At 42.3% G+C, this 17,692-nt stretch overlaps 1 protein-coding gene across 1 annotated transcript in view; it reads left to right on the top strand.

Annotated features, from left to right (window-relative positions):
• Nucleotides 1-17,692, top strand: part of ATP2C1 (ATPase secretory pathway Ca2+ transporting 1) — a 96,169-nt gene that overhangs the window by 75,533 nt on the left and 2,944 nt on the right. The window contains exons 18-25 of the mRNA XM_044295749.1: nt 985-1,155; nt 5,226-5,323; nt 5,418-5,468; nt 6,245-6,411; nt 8,379-8,447; nt 12,729-12,845; nt 14,805-14,952; nt 15,771-15,866. Coding sequence (XP_044151684.1) covers nt 985-1,155; nt 5,226-5,323; nt 5,418-5,468; nt 6,245-6,411; nt 8,379-8,447; nt 12,729-12,845; nt 14,805-14,952; nt 15,771-15,866 — 917 coding nt within the window. The remainder of the gene's footprint in view (nt 1-984; nt 1,156-5,225; nt 5,324-5,417; nt 5,469-6,244; nt 6,412-8,378; nt 8,448-12,728; nt 12,846-14,804; nt 14,953-15,770; nt 15,867-17,692) is intronic.

Raw genomic sequence — 17,692 nt, 5'->3', positions numbered from 1 at the left:
GGAGTTAGAGCCTGGAGTGAGGGAAGGGCTACCCCCTTGGCTTCTATCGTGACTTGTGGAGCCGGAGAAGAGTACTTTATAAGGCGATTATTTATTTATTTATTTTTTCATGCATATACATGGCAGAAAAGCGGGACAAGACTGTATGATAACACAATGAGGATGATCTATAAGGTACTTTTGATAGTTTATTAAGTGAAATGCAGGTGAAAGGTTCGCTTTAACACCTCAATTTACATATTATTTCTTGCAGTGCAGCACTGGATCACTGTATAAAAGGTATGATGAGATTAGCCTGAGCCAGCTTTACCAGACTGACGTTTGAGCGCTGCAGTGAGATGCACCCAATTAAATTTGGTTAGTCTCTGTACACCAGAAGCTGAAATCAATGCCCGCTATGAGCTGGCGTAGACTTGATCTAGAACTTACACCAGTTTCTAGCATAAGTTGTATTAAATCCAGTCATGGAGGCTCCACCCCGCCTGCTAAGCCCCCACCACTTTTCTCATGAGTGGCAAGAAGCTCAAAGTGTTACAAATTATGGTGCAAATATAGCAAGCGTGCACCTTGATGTGCAACTTTAAGTGAAGCTAAAGCATTAATAAGTCTCTAAGTTATTGGGGTAAGGCATCTATAATAAAATATGAAGTAATTTTGTAAATGTCTTGAAGGAAAATCTTCCTACTGGTTTGAATCTGCAGCTTCTGCGAATAACTATTTTTTGTTTCCATGGTTTCAGACTACAAAGAAACTCTGTAGATTAATCCTATATTCATATTGTCCTCCATCTATCTGACTATACTTCACAGTATACTAGTAAGACGTAGGGTGATGGATGGCCAGAAGTTTGCCTACAGGATTGAATTTCAGAGTTTACTAGTCTGTAACCTCGGAGACACATACAGTAGGTCTGAATAAAACCTGTACACTTCTTTGGTCTCCATCCTTTTCATTAATATTCTTCGTTCTTATCTTCCCTTGCAGTTATTGCTCTGGCATCGGGTCCAGAGTTGGGTCAGCTTACATTTTTGGGCTTGGTGGGAATAATCGACCCTCCTCGGACTGGCGTGAAAGAAGCGATCACTACTCTTATCCGCTCTGGCGTCGCAATTAAAATGATCACTGGAGATTCACAAGAAACCGCTGTGGCTATTGGTATGAAAAGTCATTCTCTACGTGGATCATGTACAGACGTGGACAAAATTGTTGGTACCCTTTGGTCAATGAAAGAAAAAGTCACAATGGTCACAGAAATAACTTTAATCTGACAAAAGTAATAATAAATTAAAATTCTATAAATGTTAACCAATGAAAGTCAGACATTGTTTTTCAACCATGCTTCAACAGAATTATGTAAAAAAATAAACTCATGAAACAGGCATGGACAAAAATGATGGTACCCCTAGAAAACACAGAACATAATGTGACCAAAGGGACATGTTAATTCAAGGTGTGTCCACTAATTAGCATCACAGGTGTCTACAACCTTGTAATCAGCCATTGGGCCTATATATATGGCTCCAGGTAATCACTGTGTTGTTTGGTGATATGGTGTGTACCACACTCGACATGGACCAGAGGAAGCAAAGGAAAGAGCTGTCTCAAGAGATCAGAAAGAAAATTATAGACAAGCATGTTAAAGGTAAAGGCTATAAGACCATCTCCAAGCAACTAGATGTTCCTGTGAGTACAGTTGCACATATTATTCATAAGTTTAAGATCCATGGGACTGTAGCCAACCTCCCTGGACGTGGCCGCAGGAGGAAAATTGATGACAAATCTAAGAGACGGATAATCCGAATGGTAACAAAAGAGCCTAGAAAGACTTCTAAAGAGATTCAAGGTGAACTTCATGCTCAAGGAACATCAGTGTCAGATCGCACCATCCGTCGTTGTTTGAGCCAAAGTGGACTACATGGGAGACGACCAAGGAGGACACCATTGTTGAAAACGAATCATAAAAAAGCAAGACTGGAATATGCCAAACTACATATTGACAAGCCACAAAGCTTCTGGGAGAATGTCCTGTGGACAGATGAGACAAAAATCGAAGTTTTTGCCAAGGCACATCAGCTGTATGTTCACAGACGAAAAAATGAAGCATATCAAGAAAAGAACACTGTCCCTACTGTGAAACATGGAGGAGGCTCTGTTATGTTCTGGGGCTGCTTTGCTGCGTCTGGCACAGGGTGTCTTGAATCTGTGCAGGGTACAATGAAATCTCAAGACTATCAAGGAATTCTAGAGAGAAATGTACTAGCCAGTGTCAGAAAGCTTGGTCTCAGTCGCAGGTCATGGGTCTTGCAACAGGACAATGACCCAAAACACACCGCTAAAAACACCCAAGAATGGCTAAGAGGAAAAAATTGGACTATTCTAAAGTGGCCTTCTATGAGCCCTGACCTCAATCCTATTGAGCATCTTTGGAAGGAGCTGAAACATGCAGTCTGGAAAAGGCACCCTTCAAACCGGACACAACTGGAGCAGTTTGCTCATGAGGAGTGGGCCAAAATACCTGCTGAGAGGTGCAGATGTCTCATTGACAGTTACAGGAAGCGTTTGATTGCAGTGATTGCCTCAAAAGGTTGCGCAACAAAATATTAAGTTAGGGGTACCATCATTTTTGTCCATGCCTGTTTCATGAGTTTATTTTTTTACATAATTCTGTTGAAGCATGGTTGAAAAACAATGTCTGACTTTCATTGGTTAACATTTATAGAATTTTAATTTATTATTACTTTTGTCAGATTAAAGTTATTTCTGTGACCATTGTGACTTTTTCTTTCATTGACCAAAGGGTACCAACAATTTTGTCCACGTCTGTATGTGTTGTACTCTGACTGGATGAAGTGATGTAACTCTTGGGCTTGGAAGTATAACTTCTTCCATAGATGTCCTCTGAGTAATAATAATAAGACGCTGGCTAGCAGTCTCCTAAGTCGTGGAGATCACGTTAAGTGGAGTCATTTATTAGAAGCTCCTTTTGGCATTAAGTGCTTTTACATCGCTCTTCTTGTCAAGGTTGATTGGCCTAAAGTATATACAATAAATGAACATGTGGCCTGCTAATAAGAGGTTTCCAGCCAGAAAACGATTTCTGTTTTACTGGTTCTCCACTTGAATATCAAGTGCCATTTTCTCATCAAAACTCTATTTTACATCTGTAAATTAAATGGTTTCCCCATCCCAGCATGACTCTTAAAATGCTGATAGAATTATTGATCACCTCTCATGGCTTGGCTTGTTCTACGCTGTGTTTGCTTTAATAGCAGCAGGACATCTGTCTATAGGCCATCAATATGTCTGGCTATACACAAGTGACTAATTCCGCCACTGTTATCTGTACTCGGAATGGAAATGCTTCATTTGATTAAAGGGAATCGATGAAAGGGCAGCATGAGCATACAGACATGCATACTGCTGTATTTAATAGAAACAATATGACAAAAGCTAGTGTGTGAAGGCGTAAAACACTATTCCTGAAAATCTATTCTCCTTGTGAGTGTAAAGAACCTTACAGGACATGCAGTACTGTTCTGGGAAAACGGTATCCAAAGTAACCCTCTTTTACAAAAAAAAAGAAAACTGTACTTCTGGCACCTTTCCTGTAAGTCAATGTTTAACTTTTAAACAAACCTTGAGACATAATTTAGGATTATAGCCAAGCCTGTGCCTCATCTGCAGGCAGCTGTTTCAGGGGTGATTGCCCCTCATCAGTGCAGAGCAGAGAGAACTGTTCAAAGGGATTTTCCAGTAAAAATTATTCAACAAGTTCCCGCAGCATTGCCCCCTGAAACAGAAGGTTCATACTTACCTACTCCTTTCTGGTGGTCTTTTTTGCCTCTGCTCTGTCTTCCAGTCGTGGCACTGTTTACATACGGGTGGCTATGGGCATAGTCAGCTGCACTGTTCCAGACAATGACTGGCTTCAGTGGTGATGTGGCCACAAGCAGCGCATTGCTGCTGAAGCCAGCCATTGGCGGGAGAAGTATATGCCACCATGTCCATAGCCACCCGCATGTAAACAGTGTCAGAACCAGAAGTTGGAGACCGTTGAGGACCAGAGCAGCATGGAGCAGGGGAGTATCAATCCTCTATTTCAGGGGCCATGCTGTAGGAAAATTCTCCTAACTGGGTGAGAGGCCTTTGTTGGGATCCATTGGGTACTGTTTTTACTTACAGAGAAACAGCTCTCTGCAGATGAGACCCTGGCTTGGCTATAATCATAAATTATATCTTGAGACCTATTTAAAAGGTTGAACATTGACCTATAGGATGGCAACTTTTCCATCAGGTGGAGCTAGAGGTGGAAAGAGTTAATTTGTATGAAAATGTATTCCGCCTTCATCTCTGACAGATATTGGTAAATGTAGTCCCTTATTTTAGTCATGGTCATGGCCCCTGCACTATAATGATGAAAGGAGTCTTGTCCCAAACCATTGTGTATAGAAGAAGCTGTTTATTCCATGAGATGAGGCTGCTGAATTGTTTCACTCACTGGTCACAGGACAACGTTAAGCTCTTCCGTGGAAGGGTTGAAATGTCCTGTGAATAAATTCTACTGGTTGGATTGGAGACTGTTGAGCCAGGTCCTTGGAAGTGACTGCTTTTTGAGTTTAATTATGAGCAACTTTACGCCAATAAAAAAAAAAAAAAAAAAAAATATATATATATATATATATATATATATATATATATATAATTTTTTTTTATTCCATACTACATGATGCCAGCCAGGTCGAGGGGCTGCTTAATTTTCCCTGCTCAATTGATCAGATGATTGTCAGGAAGGAAGCGGATGATTGCCTGCTCGTCAGTGGAGGAGAAAGCTGCATTTACATGTAGCGATCACTAATGCCATTGCTTGACCCCATACAGAATCATTGTTTGCTGGCAGCAGAGTGTTGCTTAGATGGCACCATCTGCTTCTGATAAACGATGATTTAGATGTCCACATGGACACTCCTATTACCTAATGAACAAGCTTGTCCATCGGGTTATCAGCGGAACCTTTACACCAGCAGAATATCGCTAATTAGCGTTCATACAAACGCTGGTTAGCAATAATCTGCCTGATGTTCATCAGCGAAAAGGGGCTTTTACATATTGACTGCTTAACCACCTCATTAGTGAGATATGTCTGGTGATACCATTGTCCTAACCCAACACACTCAGATGCTAATCCGTGAACGCTCTTCTTTGACATTCCTCATTCTGCTACGCAGCTAGTCGTCTTGGCTTCTATTCCAATGGCCTGCAGTCCCTTTCTGGAGAGGAGGTGGATACAATGGACATTCAGCAGCTTTCCCAGATGGTACCAAAGGTCAGAAAAATTGTAGTATGAGAATATTATTGTTTTCTACATATTTTTATTTATTTATTTTAATTATTTTTTCCATATCCATTTTATATTCAAGGTCTCTGTCTTTTATCGGGCCAGCCCGCGGCACAAGTTAAAGATTGTAAAGGTAAGTTGGTTTCCTTTTTAAGTCAGGGATGCCCAACCTGAGGCCCCTCAGCTGTTGCAAAACTACAACTCCCAATATTGCCAGACAGCCTACAGCAGCGCATGGTGGGAGTAGTAGTTTTACAACAGCTGGAGGGCCACACGTTGGGCATCCCTGCTTTAAGCCATATGGCAGTAATTTGCATGTGTGCGGAACTCTATTACCACTGCTTATTTTAAAGGTGTTGTCTTGTCTCCATATTGCTAGGATATGCCACCAGTGTCAGATAGGTGTGGGACCTGCACATATATGACAGTGGTGGCATACCCTAGCTATATGCCATACTAATGTTGGCGGTTAGACAACCCCTTTAATCACCCTGAGCATCCACATACCGAAAGTGTTGGGTATGTAGAAGCTGCGGGAGATTTTCCATATGGAAAATAAGCAGTGCTTTTTGAAGCCACAGTTTGTCAGTTTGTGCTGTGGATTTTCATTGGGGGTTTTCCCTTTCATTGAAGGAGGATGAAATCTATAGCAAAATCCATGTTGCATTTGCTGCTCAAAAATCTCTCCCATGTGCAAGCGGTCTTGTCCACGCTATCAGTGTAACAAATCTATGGCGATTCCATCATGTCTGAATCTGGCCTTCGAAGTTAACCACAGGGATCTTTTCCCCCTAAAACACGCCCTATATCTTCATCCTCAGTTTTTCATTTTTGGGCTAAATGATCCATGTGTTATTTAGCCAGAATGACAGTATCCACTGTAAATGACATGCTGCTCCTGTACTTCAGAGCCTGCAGAACATTGGAGCTGTTGTTGCTATGACCGGAGATGGTGTGAATGACGCCGTGGCCTTGAAAGCTGCAGACATTGGGATTGCCATGGGCAAAACTGGAACGGACGTCTGTAAAGAGGCAGCTGACATGATCCTGGTGGAGGATGATTTTCATACAATTATGTGAGTCCTACATGTATCAGTTATAAAAATCAACAGAAAATTAAATATCGTCTGCTTTTAATTATTTTTTTTTTTTTTTTTACCCTGTTATGTTCATTCACTGCACATTTATCTATATGCTTGTAGATTTTCAGACCATTATCTCTTGTAATTGCAGCTAAATCTAAATGTCATTTACTATCTCATGATGACACCTCTAGAGGGGTTGTCCATTTTCCTGATATTGATGACGTATCGTTCATCAATATCGCACTGTGTCCTTTTCACTGTTTACCTGCTCGCCATCTTTGTAGTGGTATGGTTAGTCCCATTCAACTGTATGGAAGAGCAAGGCCGGGTTCACATCACCGTTTTTTAGTTTTCTATTCTTCCGATCCATCAGAAAACAAACAGATCTTTTATTTCTCATGAATGGCATTGGGGGACACAGAACCATGGGTATATGCCCAGCTGCCACTAGACAGTAACTGGGCATATACCTATGGTGATGTGCCCCCCCACCCCAATGCATCCAGCGAGAAGTGGATTTTACGGCAAGTACAAAATCCAGTTTGTAAAGGGAACCTGTCACCAGTTTTATGGTGTCCTAACTAAGGGCAACATAAATAAGTGACTGATTCTTTTAGCAAAATGCTGGGTCACTTTCTTTAATTGACCCAGTCAATCTGCCAATATCTTGTATTGAAAAGCTCCAGCTGATAATGATGAGTCCTGAATATTCATGAGCTCCTGACTCTCCCCGCCTACCTGCTGTTGATTTGACAGTTATTTTTCCATATGAATCAGCAGCAGGTGGGCAGGGGAGTGGCTATAGCTGTTAATTAAATAAACGCTGGACTCAATGACATCATGCTGGACTCAAATCAGCTTATTAGCATGCGGCATGTGGCATCTTTGTGTGTATATTATGAGGTAACCATCTGTCACACCAGTAAGTGAATGCATCTAAGGCACTTTTTTAGTAGTTAATGATTGTATATAATTAGATTATAATCAAATATCCACATGACAGGTTCCCTTTATGCATCCTTTTATGCTCATTTTGCATCTGTATCAATCATTTTCATCTGGGATCCATTAATTGAGACGGAAGAAAAAGTCCTTCACGAAGGATCTCAGATAGAACTGTTTAAAACGGATGCAAAATAAGCATAACTGATGCTCAAAATAAAGGATCAGTTTTTTTGTTTTCTGTTCTTCTGATGGATCAGAAGAACGGAAAACTAAACAGTGATGTGAAGTCAGCCTAAGGCCAGTTTCACACTGGCGTTTCTTTTTCTGGCAGGGGAACAACCTGCCGGATCCATACTACTGTGTGCACGCAGCGGTTTTTGTCCGCCCGCCTCTTTGCATATTTGCCATGCTGCGGTTGGGGTGAATTGTGCCGGGCAGACTTCCGACAGAACATGTGGGCACACTGAAGTACGGATCCGGCAGGCTGTGCCACTGCCAGAACAGCCTGCCGGAGAAGATAAACACCAGTGTGAAACTGGCCTAAGCCGTAATTATCCCTTCAAACAGCTGATCAGCGGGGGTGCCTGGAGTCAAACCCCCACCGATCTGATATTAATGGTCTGATATCCTGAGGATAGGTCATCATCTCAGGAAACCAGACAACCCCTTTAAATATTTATCTGCTGCAGTGTTTATTAGAACTTTAATCTTCTTTTCTAGTACCACTGGTACGGTGGTTGCTTGTACTTTTGGTACATTATGTAATCTAGCTAACAGATCTATAAAAGCAATCTGAGGCACTCGGATGAAATGGCATTGATAGGAGCCGCCTGCCAGGATTCATTACTCATAAGTATGTTATTACTATAATGCTTGTGTTGCTGGAACATATTCATTTCAGGTAGAGCTTGTATTGATGAGTGTCCTTTAGGCCGTCATTGAGATGGTTTCATTAGCACTTCACACTATCCTCTGCCAAAGACTAACTGGATATGAAATGATTTTAATTTCAGGTCAGCCATTGAAGAGGGGAAGGGAATCTACAACAACATTAAAAATTTTGTTCGCTTCCAGCTTAGCACGTAAGTTACATACATACATACATACATACATACATACATACATGAATGTAGGCACCGAATAACATTTCTAGACATTTATGATGTGGCCACAGGATATGCCATAGATGTATGCCAGCTGTAGGTCTGTTGACCCATGTCCTGCCTGAAGCTGCCTCCACATCCAGGAGGGGACTGAATGGGGAGACATTCACTTCTATGGGAGTCCAAAATGTCACCACCGCTTGAGCTCTCAAATGAATCCTTTCAGCTTTACTCAGTATTCCATAACAAGTACAACCAGTCCTGTAAAAATCACTTGCGCGTTTCGATCAATAACAGATCTTAGTCCTATCACGTTAATGCTTCAGCTTGTGGATATGATGTAAATGTCTAAGATCAAAATAAAATGTTCGAAGATGTGAATAACCGTTAAAGGGGTTGTCTCACTTAAGCAAGTGGCATTTATCATGTAGAGAACATTAACACAAGGCACTTCCTAATGTATTGTGATTGTGCATATTGCTTCCTTTTGCTTTCTTGCTTCATTTTTCCATTACATTATACACGGCTCGTAGCCAGGGTTATGGCCACCGCTGCAGCCCAAATACCAGGTGGCTGGGAGGGGAGCCGCTGCACATGCATGCCTGTGTACGCGTCCACAGTCCTGGCCGCCAGAGGCCAGCACATTTTTCCATAGTGTGCAAGCATGACCACTACTGCTGTATTGCAGGGCAGGGTGTTCATAACTAGTGTTGAGCAAATCCAAGTTAAATTAGATCCAAATTTCAGGAAAAACTTGATTTGCCACGAATCCAAATTTCCTGGCGCTTCGTGGTAACTAATAACATGCTCGCTTCATCCATTTGATTGCGGAGAGGCCATTGCAGCCATCTTGATTGCAGAAAATGTGCCAATTCTCGTGCATGCTGACATGTGGCATCACACTGGGCGGGCATGATGACATCTTCAATCAAGATGGCCACGACTGCCTCTTCGCGATCAAATGTATATATTTGTTTTAACCCCTGATTAGCCCCCTCACGATCAGCATTGAACGCGGCATCTGAGGAGTTAAATGGAGTCGTTGCACTGGCTCCATACAATGGAATGCAATTCGTAGCGAGTCAAATTTCTTGTCAAAGTTTGGTGAAGCAGCTGAATCAGATTTTTGAAAACTTCACTCATCTCTAGTCGTAATCCCTGGAAACAAGCAGTGTATAATGTGATGGAAGAATTAATCAAGCCAGCAAAGGAGGCAATATGGACAATGACATACACCTTCATTAGTCGGTAACCAAACATGGCTATGTCTCGCACACCCTCCCCCTTGATACATATACGGTGGTGCTTAAAGGATAACTGTCACACTTAGACCCTAATTTCAATTTTCATATATGTAGTTACTAATAACATGATATTCCAGAATCGGTTACTATTAGACTGACTTACCCCATATTTAATAAGTTTCAGCGTTTAGCAACCAGTCTGCATAAAACTGCAATTTCTCTATTCAGTTAAGATGGCCGCCACTGCCCTCACCCTGAGGCTAATCCCGCCTGTCCTCACTAGCCAGTAACAATAGCCCCCCAAAAGTGTCAGTAACCACAGCCCTCCCCTTAAGGCCTCTTTCACACGGGCGTCATGTTTTTTGCCCGGATAGGAGGCGGGTGCGTTGCGGGAAAATGCGCGATTTTTCTGCGCGAGTGCAAAACATTGTAATGCGTTTTGCACTCGCGTGAGAAAAATCGCGCATGTTTGGTACCCAAACCCGAACTTCACAGAAGTTCGGGCTTGGGATTGATGTTCTGAAGAATGTATTATTTTCCCTTATAACATGGTTATAAGGGAAAATAATAGCATTCTGAATACAGAATGCAGAGTATAATAGTGCTGGAAGGGTTAAAAAAAATAAAAAAGTTAACTCACCTTATCCTCTTGATCGCGTAGTTCCCGGTCGGTCTGTGGTGATGTCAGATCACATGCTCCATCACCATGGTGATGACCATGTGATTGGAGCATGTGATCTGACATCACCACAGGTCCTTTAGCCCACAGCTAAAGAAGAGACCGACCGGGAACTACGCGATCAAGAGGATAAGGTGAGTTAAAGGGGTTCTGCACCTTCATTTAACTGATGATCTATCCTCTGGATAGATCATCAGCTTCTGATCGGCGGGGGTCCGACACCCGGGACCCCCGCCGATCAGCTGTTTGAGAAGGCAGCGGCGCTCCAGCAGCGCCGCGGCCTTCTCACAGTTTATCGCCGGGCCGCCGCCCACTGACGTCACGACTTGTATCAACTAGATACCGCTCATGTGAACAGCCCCATAGAAATGAATGGGTCCGGATTCAACTCGCGCATCGCATCCGCGCGGAATACTCGCCCGTGTGAAAGGGGCCTAAAGGGTTAATCTCCTGCAGCACAAAGGGGTCTTCTTACCACATGTTGCTTTCATTTATACACTGAGCAGATGGCAGATCTCCCTTCCCTTGTCTGCGCTGCTTTGGCTCTGCATTGTCCAGCTCTGCTGAGTGAGGGAGCGTCTGCCAAGCGCAGGGACAGGGAGAAGTGCACACAGTCCAGGCACTGTTATCAGCTGCTGGGGAGGACCTGGCTCTAATAATTTACCTACAGTCCTCTGACCTTGCATGCTGCATGCTTCTGCGTCCTCCGTCCTTCAACACATAGACTGACCATGCATAGCAACCCTATTTTAAGCACAGGTAAACAGGGAACAAAAATGTGGAATTAAGGGGTAATTGAATACACAGTGAAAAGTTGAAATGGGGCCACCAAGGAGATATTAATCGCCACAATCCAATACTCCCAAAAAATATATACGACAATTATACTTTAAAAGTTTGTAAAGAATTTTCTAAATTGTCTGCATAAATGTAAACCTAAAACTACATACGATTCTCACTTTCTAAGTGTAGTCCTAAGATTAGATAAAGAAAATCAAACAAAGAAGTCAAAAATATTAGACTTAACCATTTATTTGTTTAGAAAGGTGGTCTGTGAGTGGTAAACTGATCTGAACCCTTGCTTTTAGGATCTGGTACTTTTCCAGTAACTGTCTATTTAGTCCTGCACATTCTTCCTTAGAAAGCAGCTTCAGCTATTTTGGTGGGTTTCCTTTCATGAACTTCTCCTCAGGTCCTTCAGGGTTCAGAAACCTGAACATGCATGGCTCATCCATTCAATGGTAGAAATACCAGTGGCTTATCTCACAGGAGAGCAAAAGGATCAGCTTTAAAATTAATCCAGTCTGATCCTTCTCTTCCTTGCCGTCATCTGTCAGGGGAGAGTTGGGAGTTCTTCGGATGACAGTACTCTGTGTATGGAGCCCTCTATTGATCCAGAGTTTAAGATTTAGCCCCCACCCCCTTCCCTTCTCCCCCTGTGTTTTTTTTGTTGCCATTCTATGTAATATCTAGTTAATTGTCCACCTTTTATTAAGTGATGGCCTAGTTATCTTCAGGGCTAGAATCAAGTCTAAGTAGAAAATGGTTATCAAAATCGGATGGGTGGAGGTGATGGGTGCCCCCACCAATCTCAATATGAAAATTCCGGAGAACCCCTTAACTATTAAAGCTTCAGATTTTATTGTAGTTCTATGGTTTCAAGCTTGAACAGGCAAAAGATCCATTTGTGGAACTGCACTGATTGATATTTCAGACATATGGGTGAGCTGACGTTTTTCATCTATTAGCCATTGCTAAGATGATCATTGCTGTCGGACCCCCGCCGATCAGCTGTTCGGCAATAGCTCCAGCACTGGAAGCAGACGGCTTCGCCTACTATGTAGTGGCCTGAGCTCATCATGACAGCACTGCATTATTGTGCTTGGTCCACTACAAAGTTGACAGAGCTATGACCAAACAGCTGGTCGGTGGGGGTGCGGGGTGTCTGATCCCTGCCAATCAGCCATCACTTATTAAAAGCTGGACAATCCCTTTTAAAGGGATGCTGATATCAGGGCAAACAAATTATTTTCTTTTGAAGGATAAAATAACTATTGGGTGCCTTCTGCTGGGCTGTCTGACAAGAGGTTATGATGGAGGGAGAGAAGCTGAGTTCTGTGGTTATATAGGTTTGCTGCAGGATTTCTGATTGAAAAAAAACACTTAAATTTTTGAAGACTCCCATGAGAGTCCTGGAGGCACTGAAGTCTGAGGTGTGAAGTCCGAAGACATTGCACTCATTTTTAGATCCTGTAGGCAGATCAGTTATTCCTGTATGATACAGTCTAGTCTACAGTGCTTTATTAAATTTCATTATTTTTATTTTTTATATTTTAGGAGCATTGCAGCCTTGACTTTAATATCTCTTGCTACATTAATGAATTTTCCAAACCCTTTAAATGCCATGCAGATTTTGTGGATCAATATAATCATGGATGGCCCTCCGGCTCAGAGGTAAGAAAAACAAAAATTACAGAGAAAAGACAGACAGACGACAATATCTGAAATGTGAGATTGAAAGACTTTCCAGCTCTGAAAGCAAGTAAAATATTTCCAGAGCTTTCACGTCAGTTAAAATGGTTCACACCAACAAGGTCAGCTAACGCTATTGGATCTTAAGATTACTTGTAATTGAAAGCGGTTTTCCAAAGTATTATATATATTTTTTTTTTCCTGATGATCCATCATCAGGATAGGTCATCAGTATCTGATTGTTGGGGGGTCCGACACTCCTGTGAGCGCCGTAGCCTTCTCTCTGCTTTTCCTAGGCCTTTGACGACACATTTGTCGATCACGTGGCCTAGGAGCAGCTTAGCCCCATTGAAGTGAATGGGCCTGAGCTGCAAAACTAAGCACAGCGGTGTACGGTGTTGTGCTTGGTAAGCTGTGAGAAGGCAGATCAGCGGGGTTCCCAGGTGTTGGAACCCCACTGATCAGATACTGATGACATATCAAGAGGATAGGTCATCAGTTGAGAAAAATCTCAGAGAACCCTTTTAAGAGTGGCTTGAATCTGCCTGAAAGGACCCTCTCATTTAGCACTTACAGCTCAGAGCATGGAGTCCCACCCGATGCCCACTTTGGTATTTCCAGTATTTCCTTCCCTCTTTCGGCAAAAATTCCATTCTGAGTGGATGTGCTCTGTGTCAATCAGACATCTCCCCTTTGCTGCTCCCTCACACCTGCCCTTTTCTTAGAGCATATATTGCATCGTGGCTCCATTGTTGGTTTTGCCTTGCAGTGCTGAGGTCCTGGATGGAATCTGATAAAGGGCAAAATAAGGGAGTTTGTATTTTTTGGGGGATTGTGTGAGGGTTACCTTTGGGGACTTTGATTTCCTTCCACACTCCAAAAAACATACTAAAAGGTTACCTTATAACAATCAATTATTAGATTGTTTTTCTCGTAGACTCCAAAGCATTAGCATCAGAAATGCACTAGTTCCTATGGAGCCCTGCCACGGGCATGCTCTCTATAGGAACTAGTGTGCGGCAGCCTCATACCACTCATGAGGACAGAGGCTGCTGCACACTGCACCCAGCTTGCCAGGGGGACCTGTGCACTTGCGCTCCCAGTTTTTAAACTACCAGATGCCAACGGCATCTGAGGGGTTTAATGTGTGCGATCGACTTTATCGTCGATCGCATACATTGGTCCTGGGTGCCTTCTGTTTAAAACAGCAGGCACTTAGCATCTATGGCGGTTGCGAGCAAGAGCCATGTTTAAACTCCCAACCGTCTATGTGATTGTACATGACTGGGTTAAAAATTCTTCTATCAGAGCTGTAAGTGAGTGTTACTAAGTAGTCAATCTTCAGTGTTTTACTGGGCACTAAAGATGCCTGTGTGTAACAAGTCAGGTAGGTAGTGATAGGACACATGTACATAGTTAGGGACTGGGAGCCTCTGCATGTTACACACAGTCGTCTTCTGTGGACCAAATACAAATTCTCCTTTGCAGAATACACCTTGTATTTTTTTCTAAAAAAGTACATTACCAAAATGTTTAACATCCCTGTCCCTAGAGAATATAAAAAATAAACCAAGTGACCATTCCACTTTAAGTAATACCAGAGATATCTACTGGTGTCTGTCCTGACGGGATGACAGTAGGTGAACACAGTCTCTGGTTCTCTTCAGTAAGACGATATACTTTTTAGTTTTCATGGTTGTTCAACCTAATATATGCGTATCTGCCATTGTGAGCTGCTGTCTCTTCTAATTTCTCCTGTAGTGTTTTGATGCTTGGTTTTTCCCACTATTGGTTTCTAAAGTTCTTGATGTGGGGCTCTGTTCATACTGTGTGTGCCTATTCAGCATTTAGGCTACAGTTGCATACATCACCTGTTGGAACAAAGTATAACTACGCCCTTTACTATATGAGTATGATCTTTTTTTATTTTATTTTTTATAGCCTCGGAGTAGAGCCGGTTGACAAAGATGTTATCAGAAAGCCACCAAGAAACCTTAAGGATAGCATTCTCACCAAGAACCTAATTATCAAAATTCTTATTTCTTCTATCATCATAGTATGTGGCACATTGTTCGTCTTCTGGAGAGAGGTAATTAAAATCTCCATGGCTTTTTTTTTTTTTTTTTTTTGTTTGTTTTACATACTACATTTTATGGATGTACCTTAATAACTCATTGCTCAATGAATAAAATAAGTGTAAGGTCCAGACATATAGTGGTGTCATCCAGCGGCGTTGATTTCCCTTCAATTCTCCATCTTATTCGCACTGATGATATGTGTTGTATTAATTAGGCATCTTTCACACTACAGTATGTTGAATTCAGTGTTTTGCGTTCCGTTTTTCACGGATCCGTTGTTCCGTTTTTTTCTTCCGTTGTGGTTCCGTTTCCGTTCCGTTGTTCCGTTCCGTTTTTCCGTATGGCATATACAGTATACAGTAATTACATAGAAAAAATTGGGCTGGGCATAACATTTTCAATAGATGGTTCCGCAAAAAACGGAACGGATACGGAAGACATACGGATGCATTTCCGTATGTGTTCCGTTTTTTTTGCGGACCCATTGACTTGAATGGAGCCACGGACCGTGATTTGCGGCCAAATATAGGACATGTTCTATCTTTTCAACGGAACGGAAAAACGGAAATACGGAAACGGAATGCTTACGGAACACATTCCGTTTTTTTGCGGACCCATTGAAATGAATGGTTCCGTATACGGACCGTATACGGAACGCAAAAAACGGACCGCAAAACGGAAAAAAAAAACGGTAGTGTGAAAGAGGCCTAAAGCAAACACAGGCATTGACAAAATTAAAAATAAATGTTCAGTTTGCATCTGTAATCTGTATGTAAAGGCTTATGTAGCTTGGGGTTGTTTTATGATGTCTGCTCGCCTTGTTTTTCAGCTTCGGGATAATGTTATTACTCCACGAGACACGACGATGACCTTCACATGCTTTGTATTTTTTGATATGTTCAATGCTTTAAGCTCCAGATCACAGGTTAGACAACTTTCTTAACTACAGTGAAACCTCTCCAAAAGATCACTCCTTATCCAGACCACATTTCCTGTGGCAGATTTATATTTCCACCATACACGTTTCCTATGGTCCCTTTACATGGGATGATATAGCAGGAGATTGTCGGGAAGGAGACCTCTGTATTTACATGCAGCGATCTCCCCCACAGTATAGGGAGGAGCAATCGCTAATTCAGTTGCTCGTCCCCAGACTCCTTGTTTGCTGACACCAGAGCATGTTTACACAGCATGATATGCTGCCGACAAACAACGATTTTTGTGTCCACATCAACGATACGATTACCCGATGAGCATTTAGGATGTATATATAGTGTATTAAATAACTTATTATTTTTGGGGGGGGGGGGGGATTAAAAAAAAATTTTACATTATTTTGTGGATTTATTTATTTTTTTTATGGCGTTCACTGTGTGGGGAAAAAATATATAATTATATTATGTCGGTCACTACAGTGATAACGTCCTGCGTGAGATCTCCGTGCGGCGTATCGAAGTGCGGCGCAGATGTACATATGTGAATATGAAGAATAACATAACAAAAACATGTTCAGGGTATAGGTGGCACATGTTTAGGGTCTGGGAGGAAGGACAAGGAAGGTGGTGATATCTAGGGATGGCGGTGGTATCTAGGGATGGCGGTGGTATCTAGGGATGGCGGTGGGATGCAGTAATGTACTGCTGTGTGTTGAAAAAGGGGTAGTCTTATACGGCGAGTATATCCCAAACTCTATATTTTCAGTGTAAAAGTTGGGGGTCGTCTTATACGCCCAGTCGTTATTTATTTTTATATATATAATATATATATATATATATATATATATATATATATATATATATATATATATTATTTTTTTTTTTTTTTTTTTCCTTTTTCTTTCTGCAGTTGGTCAGCTGCTCCCTCATTCTCCTCCAGACTAAAGGGGAGCGGGGTGGCCGCTTTAACTGCTCATATCTCTGGTTTGGTACCAGCTGGCATTCCAAGCATTCAGACTATACCAGAATGACGACAATACGTTCAGTACCTGAGAAGATATCACTGATGGAAATCAGGATGCTGTGAATGCAGCTGAAAGTGAAAGTAAAAGCAGGTTTTACCTGCGATTTATTCCTGACTTGATTTTCTAAGGCCGAATGCACACGGCCGTGAGCGGTCCGTGGAACCACGGGCTGGATTCCTGCTGAGAGCAGGAGCGCACGGCGTCATTGGTTGCTATGACGCTGTGTGCTTCCTGCTGCCGCCACAATACAGTAATACACTGGTATGATCTATACCAGTGCATTACTGTACTGCGGCGGCAGGAGCAGGAAGCGCACGGCGTCATAGCAACCAATGACGCCGTGCGCTCCTGCTTTCAGCAGGAATCCAGCCCATGGTTCCACGGACCGCTCACGGCCGTGTGCATTCGGCCTAACAGTGATTTATCCTCTGGACTTTAGCTGTCATTTTGGTCTTTTATGAAAGCCTGGAAAGCTGTTATGAAATGCCAGCTTTCAAACAAGACCAGTTGCATGTTTCTAGCTGCTACCATTCAGGACATAGCAGCCCTCCCGGCTCAGTTAAGTGCTTTTCCCACAACCCGAGTTGGACTCGGGCAAAACAGGTGCTTAAGGGGGCCATGTATTGAAGAGCACCCTTCACTAAAAAAAAGGCAATGCAGTCTAAAAGCAGCATGTTATAGAGTAGGAGAAGCTGAGCAAATTGATATATATTTTTGTGGGAAAAGTAGTAAAACCTGTAATTTTTACACTTCCTCCTGTACTGATGGGTATTCAGAGTAGGGTGTTATCA

The sequence above is a fragment of the Bufo gargarizans genome, chromosome 5 (assembly GCF_014858855.1).
Source record: "Bufo gargarizans isolate SCDJY-AF-19 chromosome 5, ASM1485885v1, whole genome shotgun sequence".
Taxonomy (NCBI): Eukaryota; Metazoa; Chordata; class Amphibia; order Anura; family Bufonidae; genus Bufo; species Bufo gargarizans.
The sequence above is the reverse complement of the archived record's forward strand: the minus strand, read 5'-3'. Positions and strand labels throughout refer to the sequence as shown.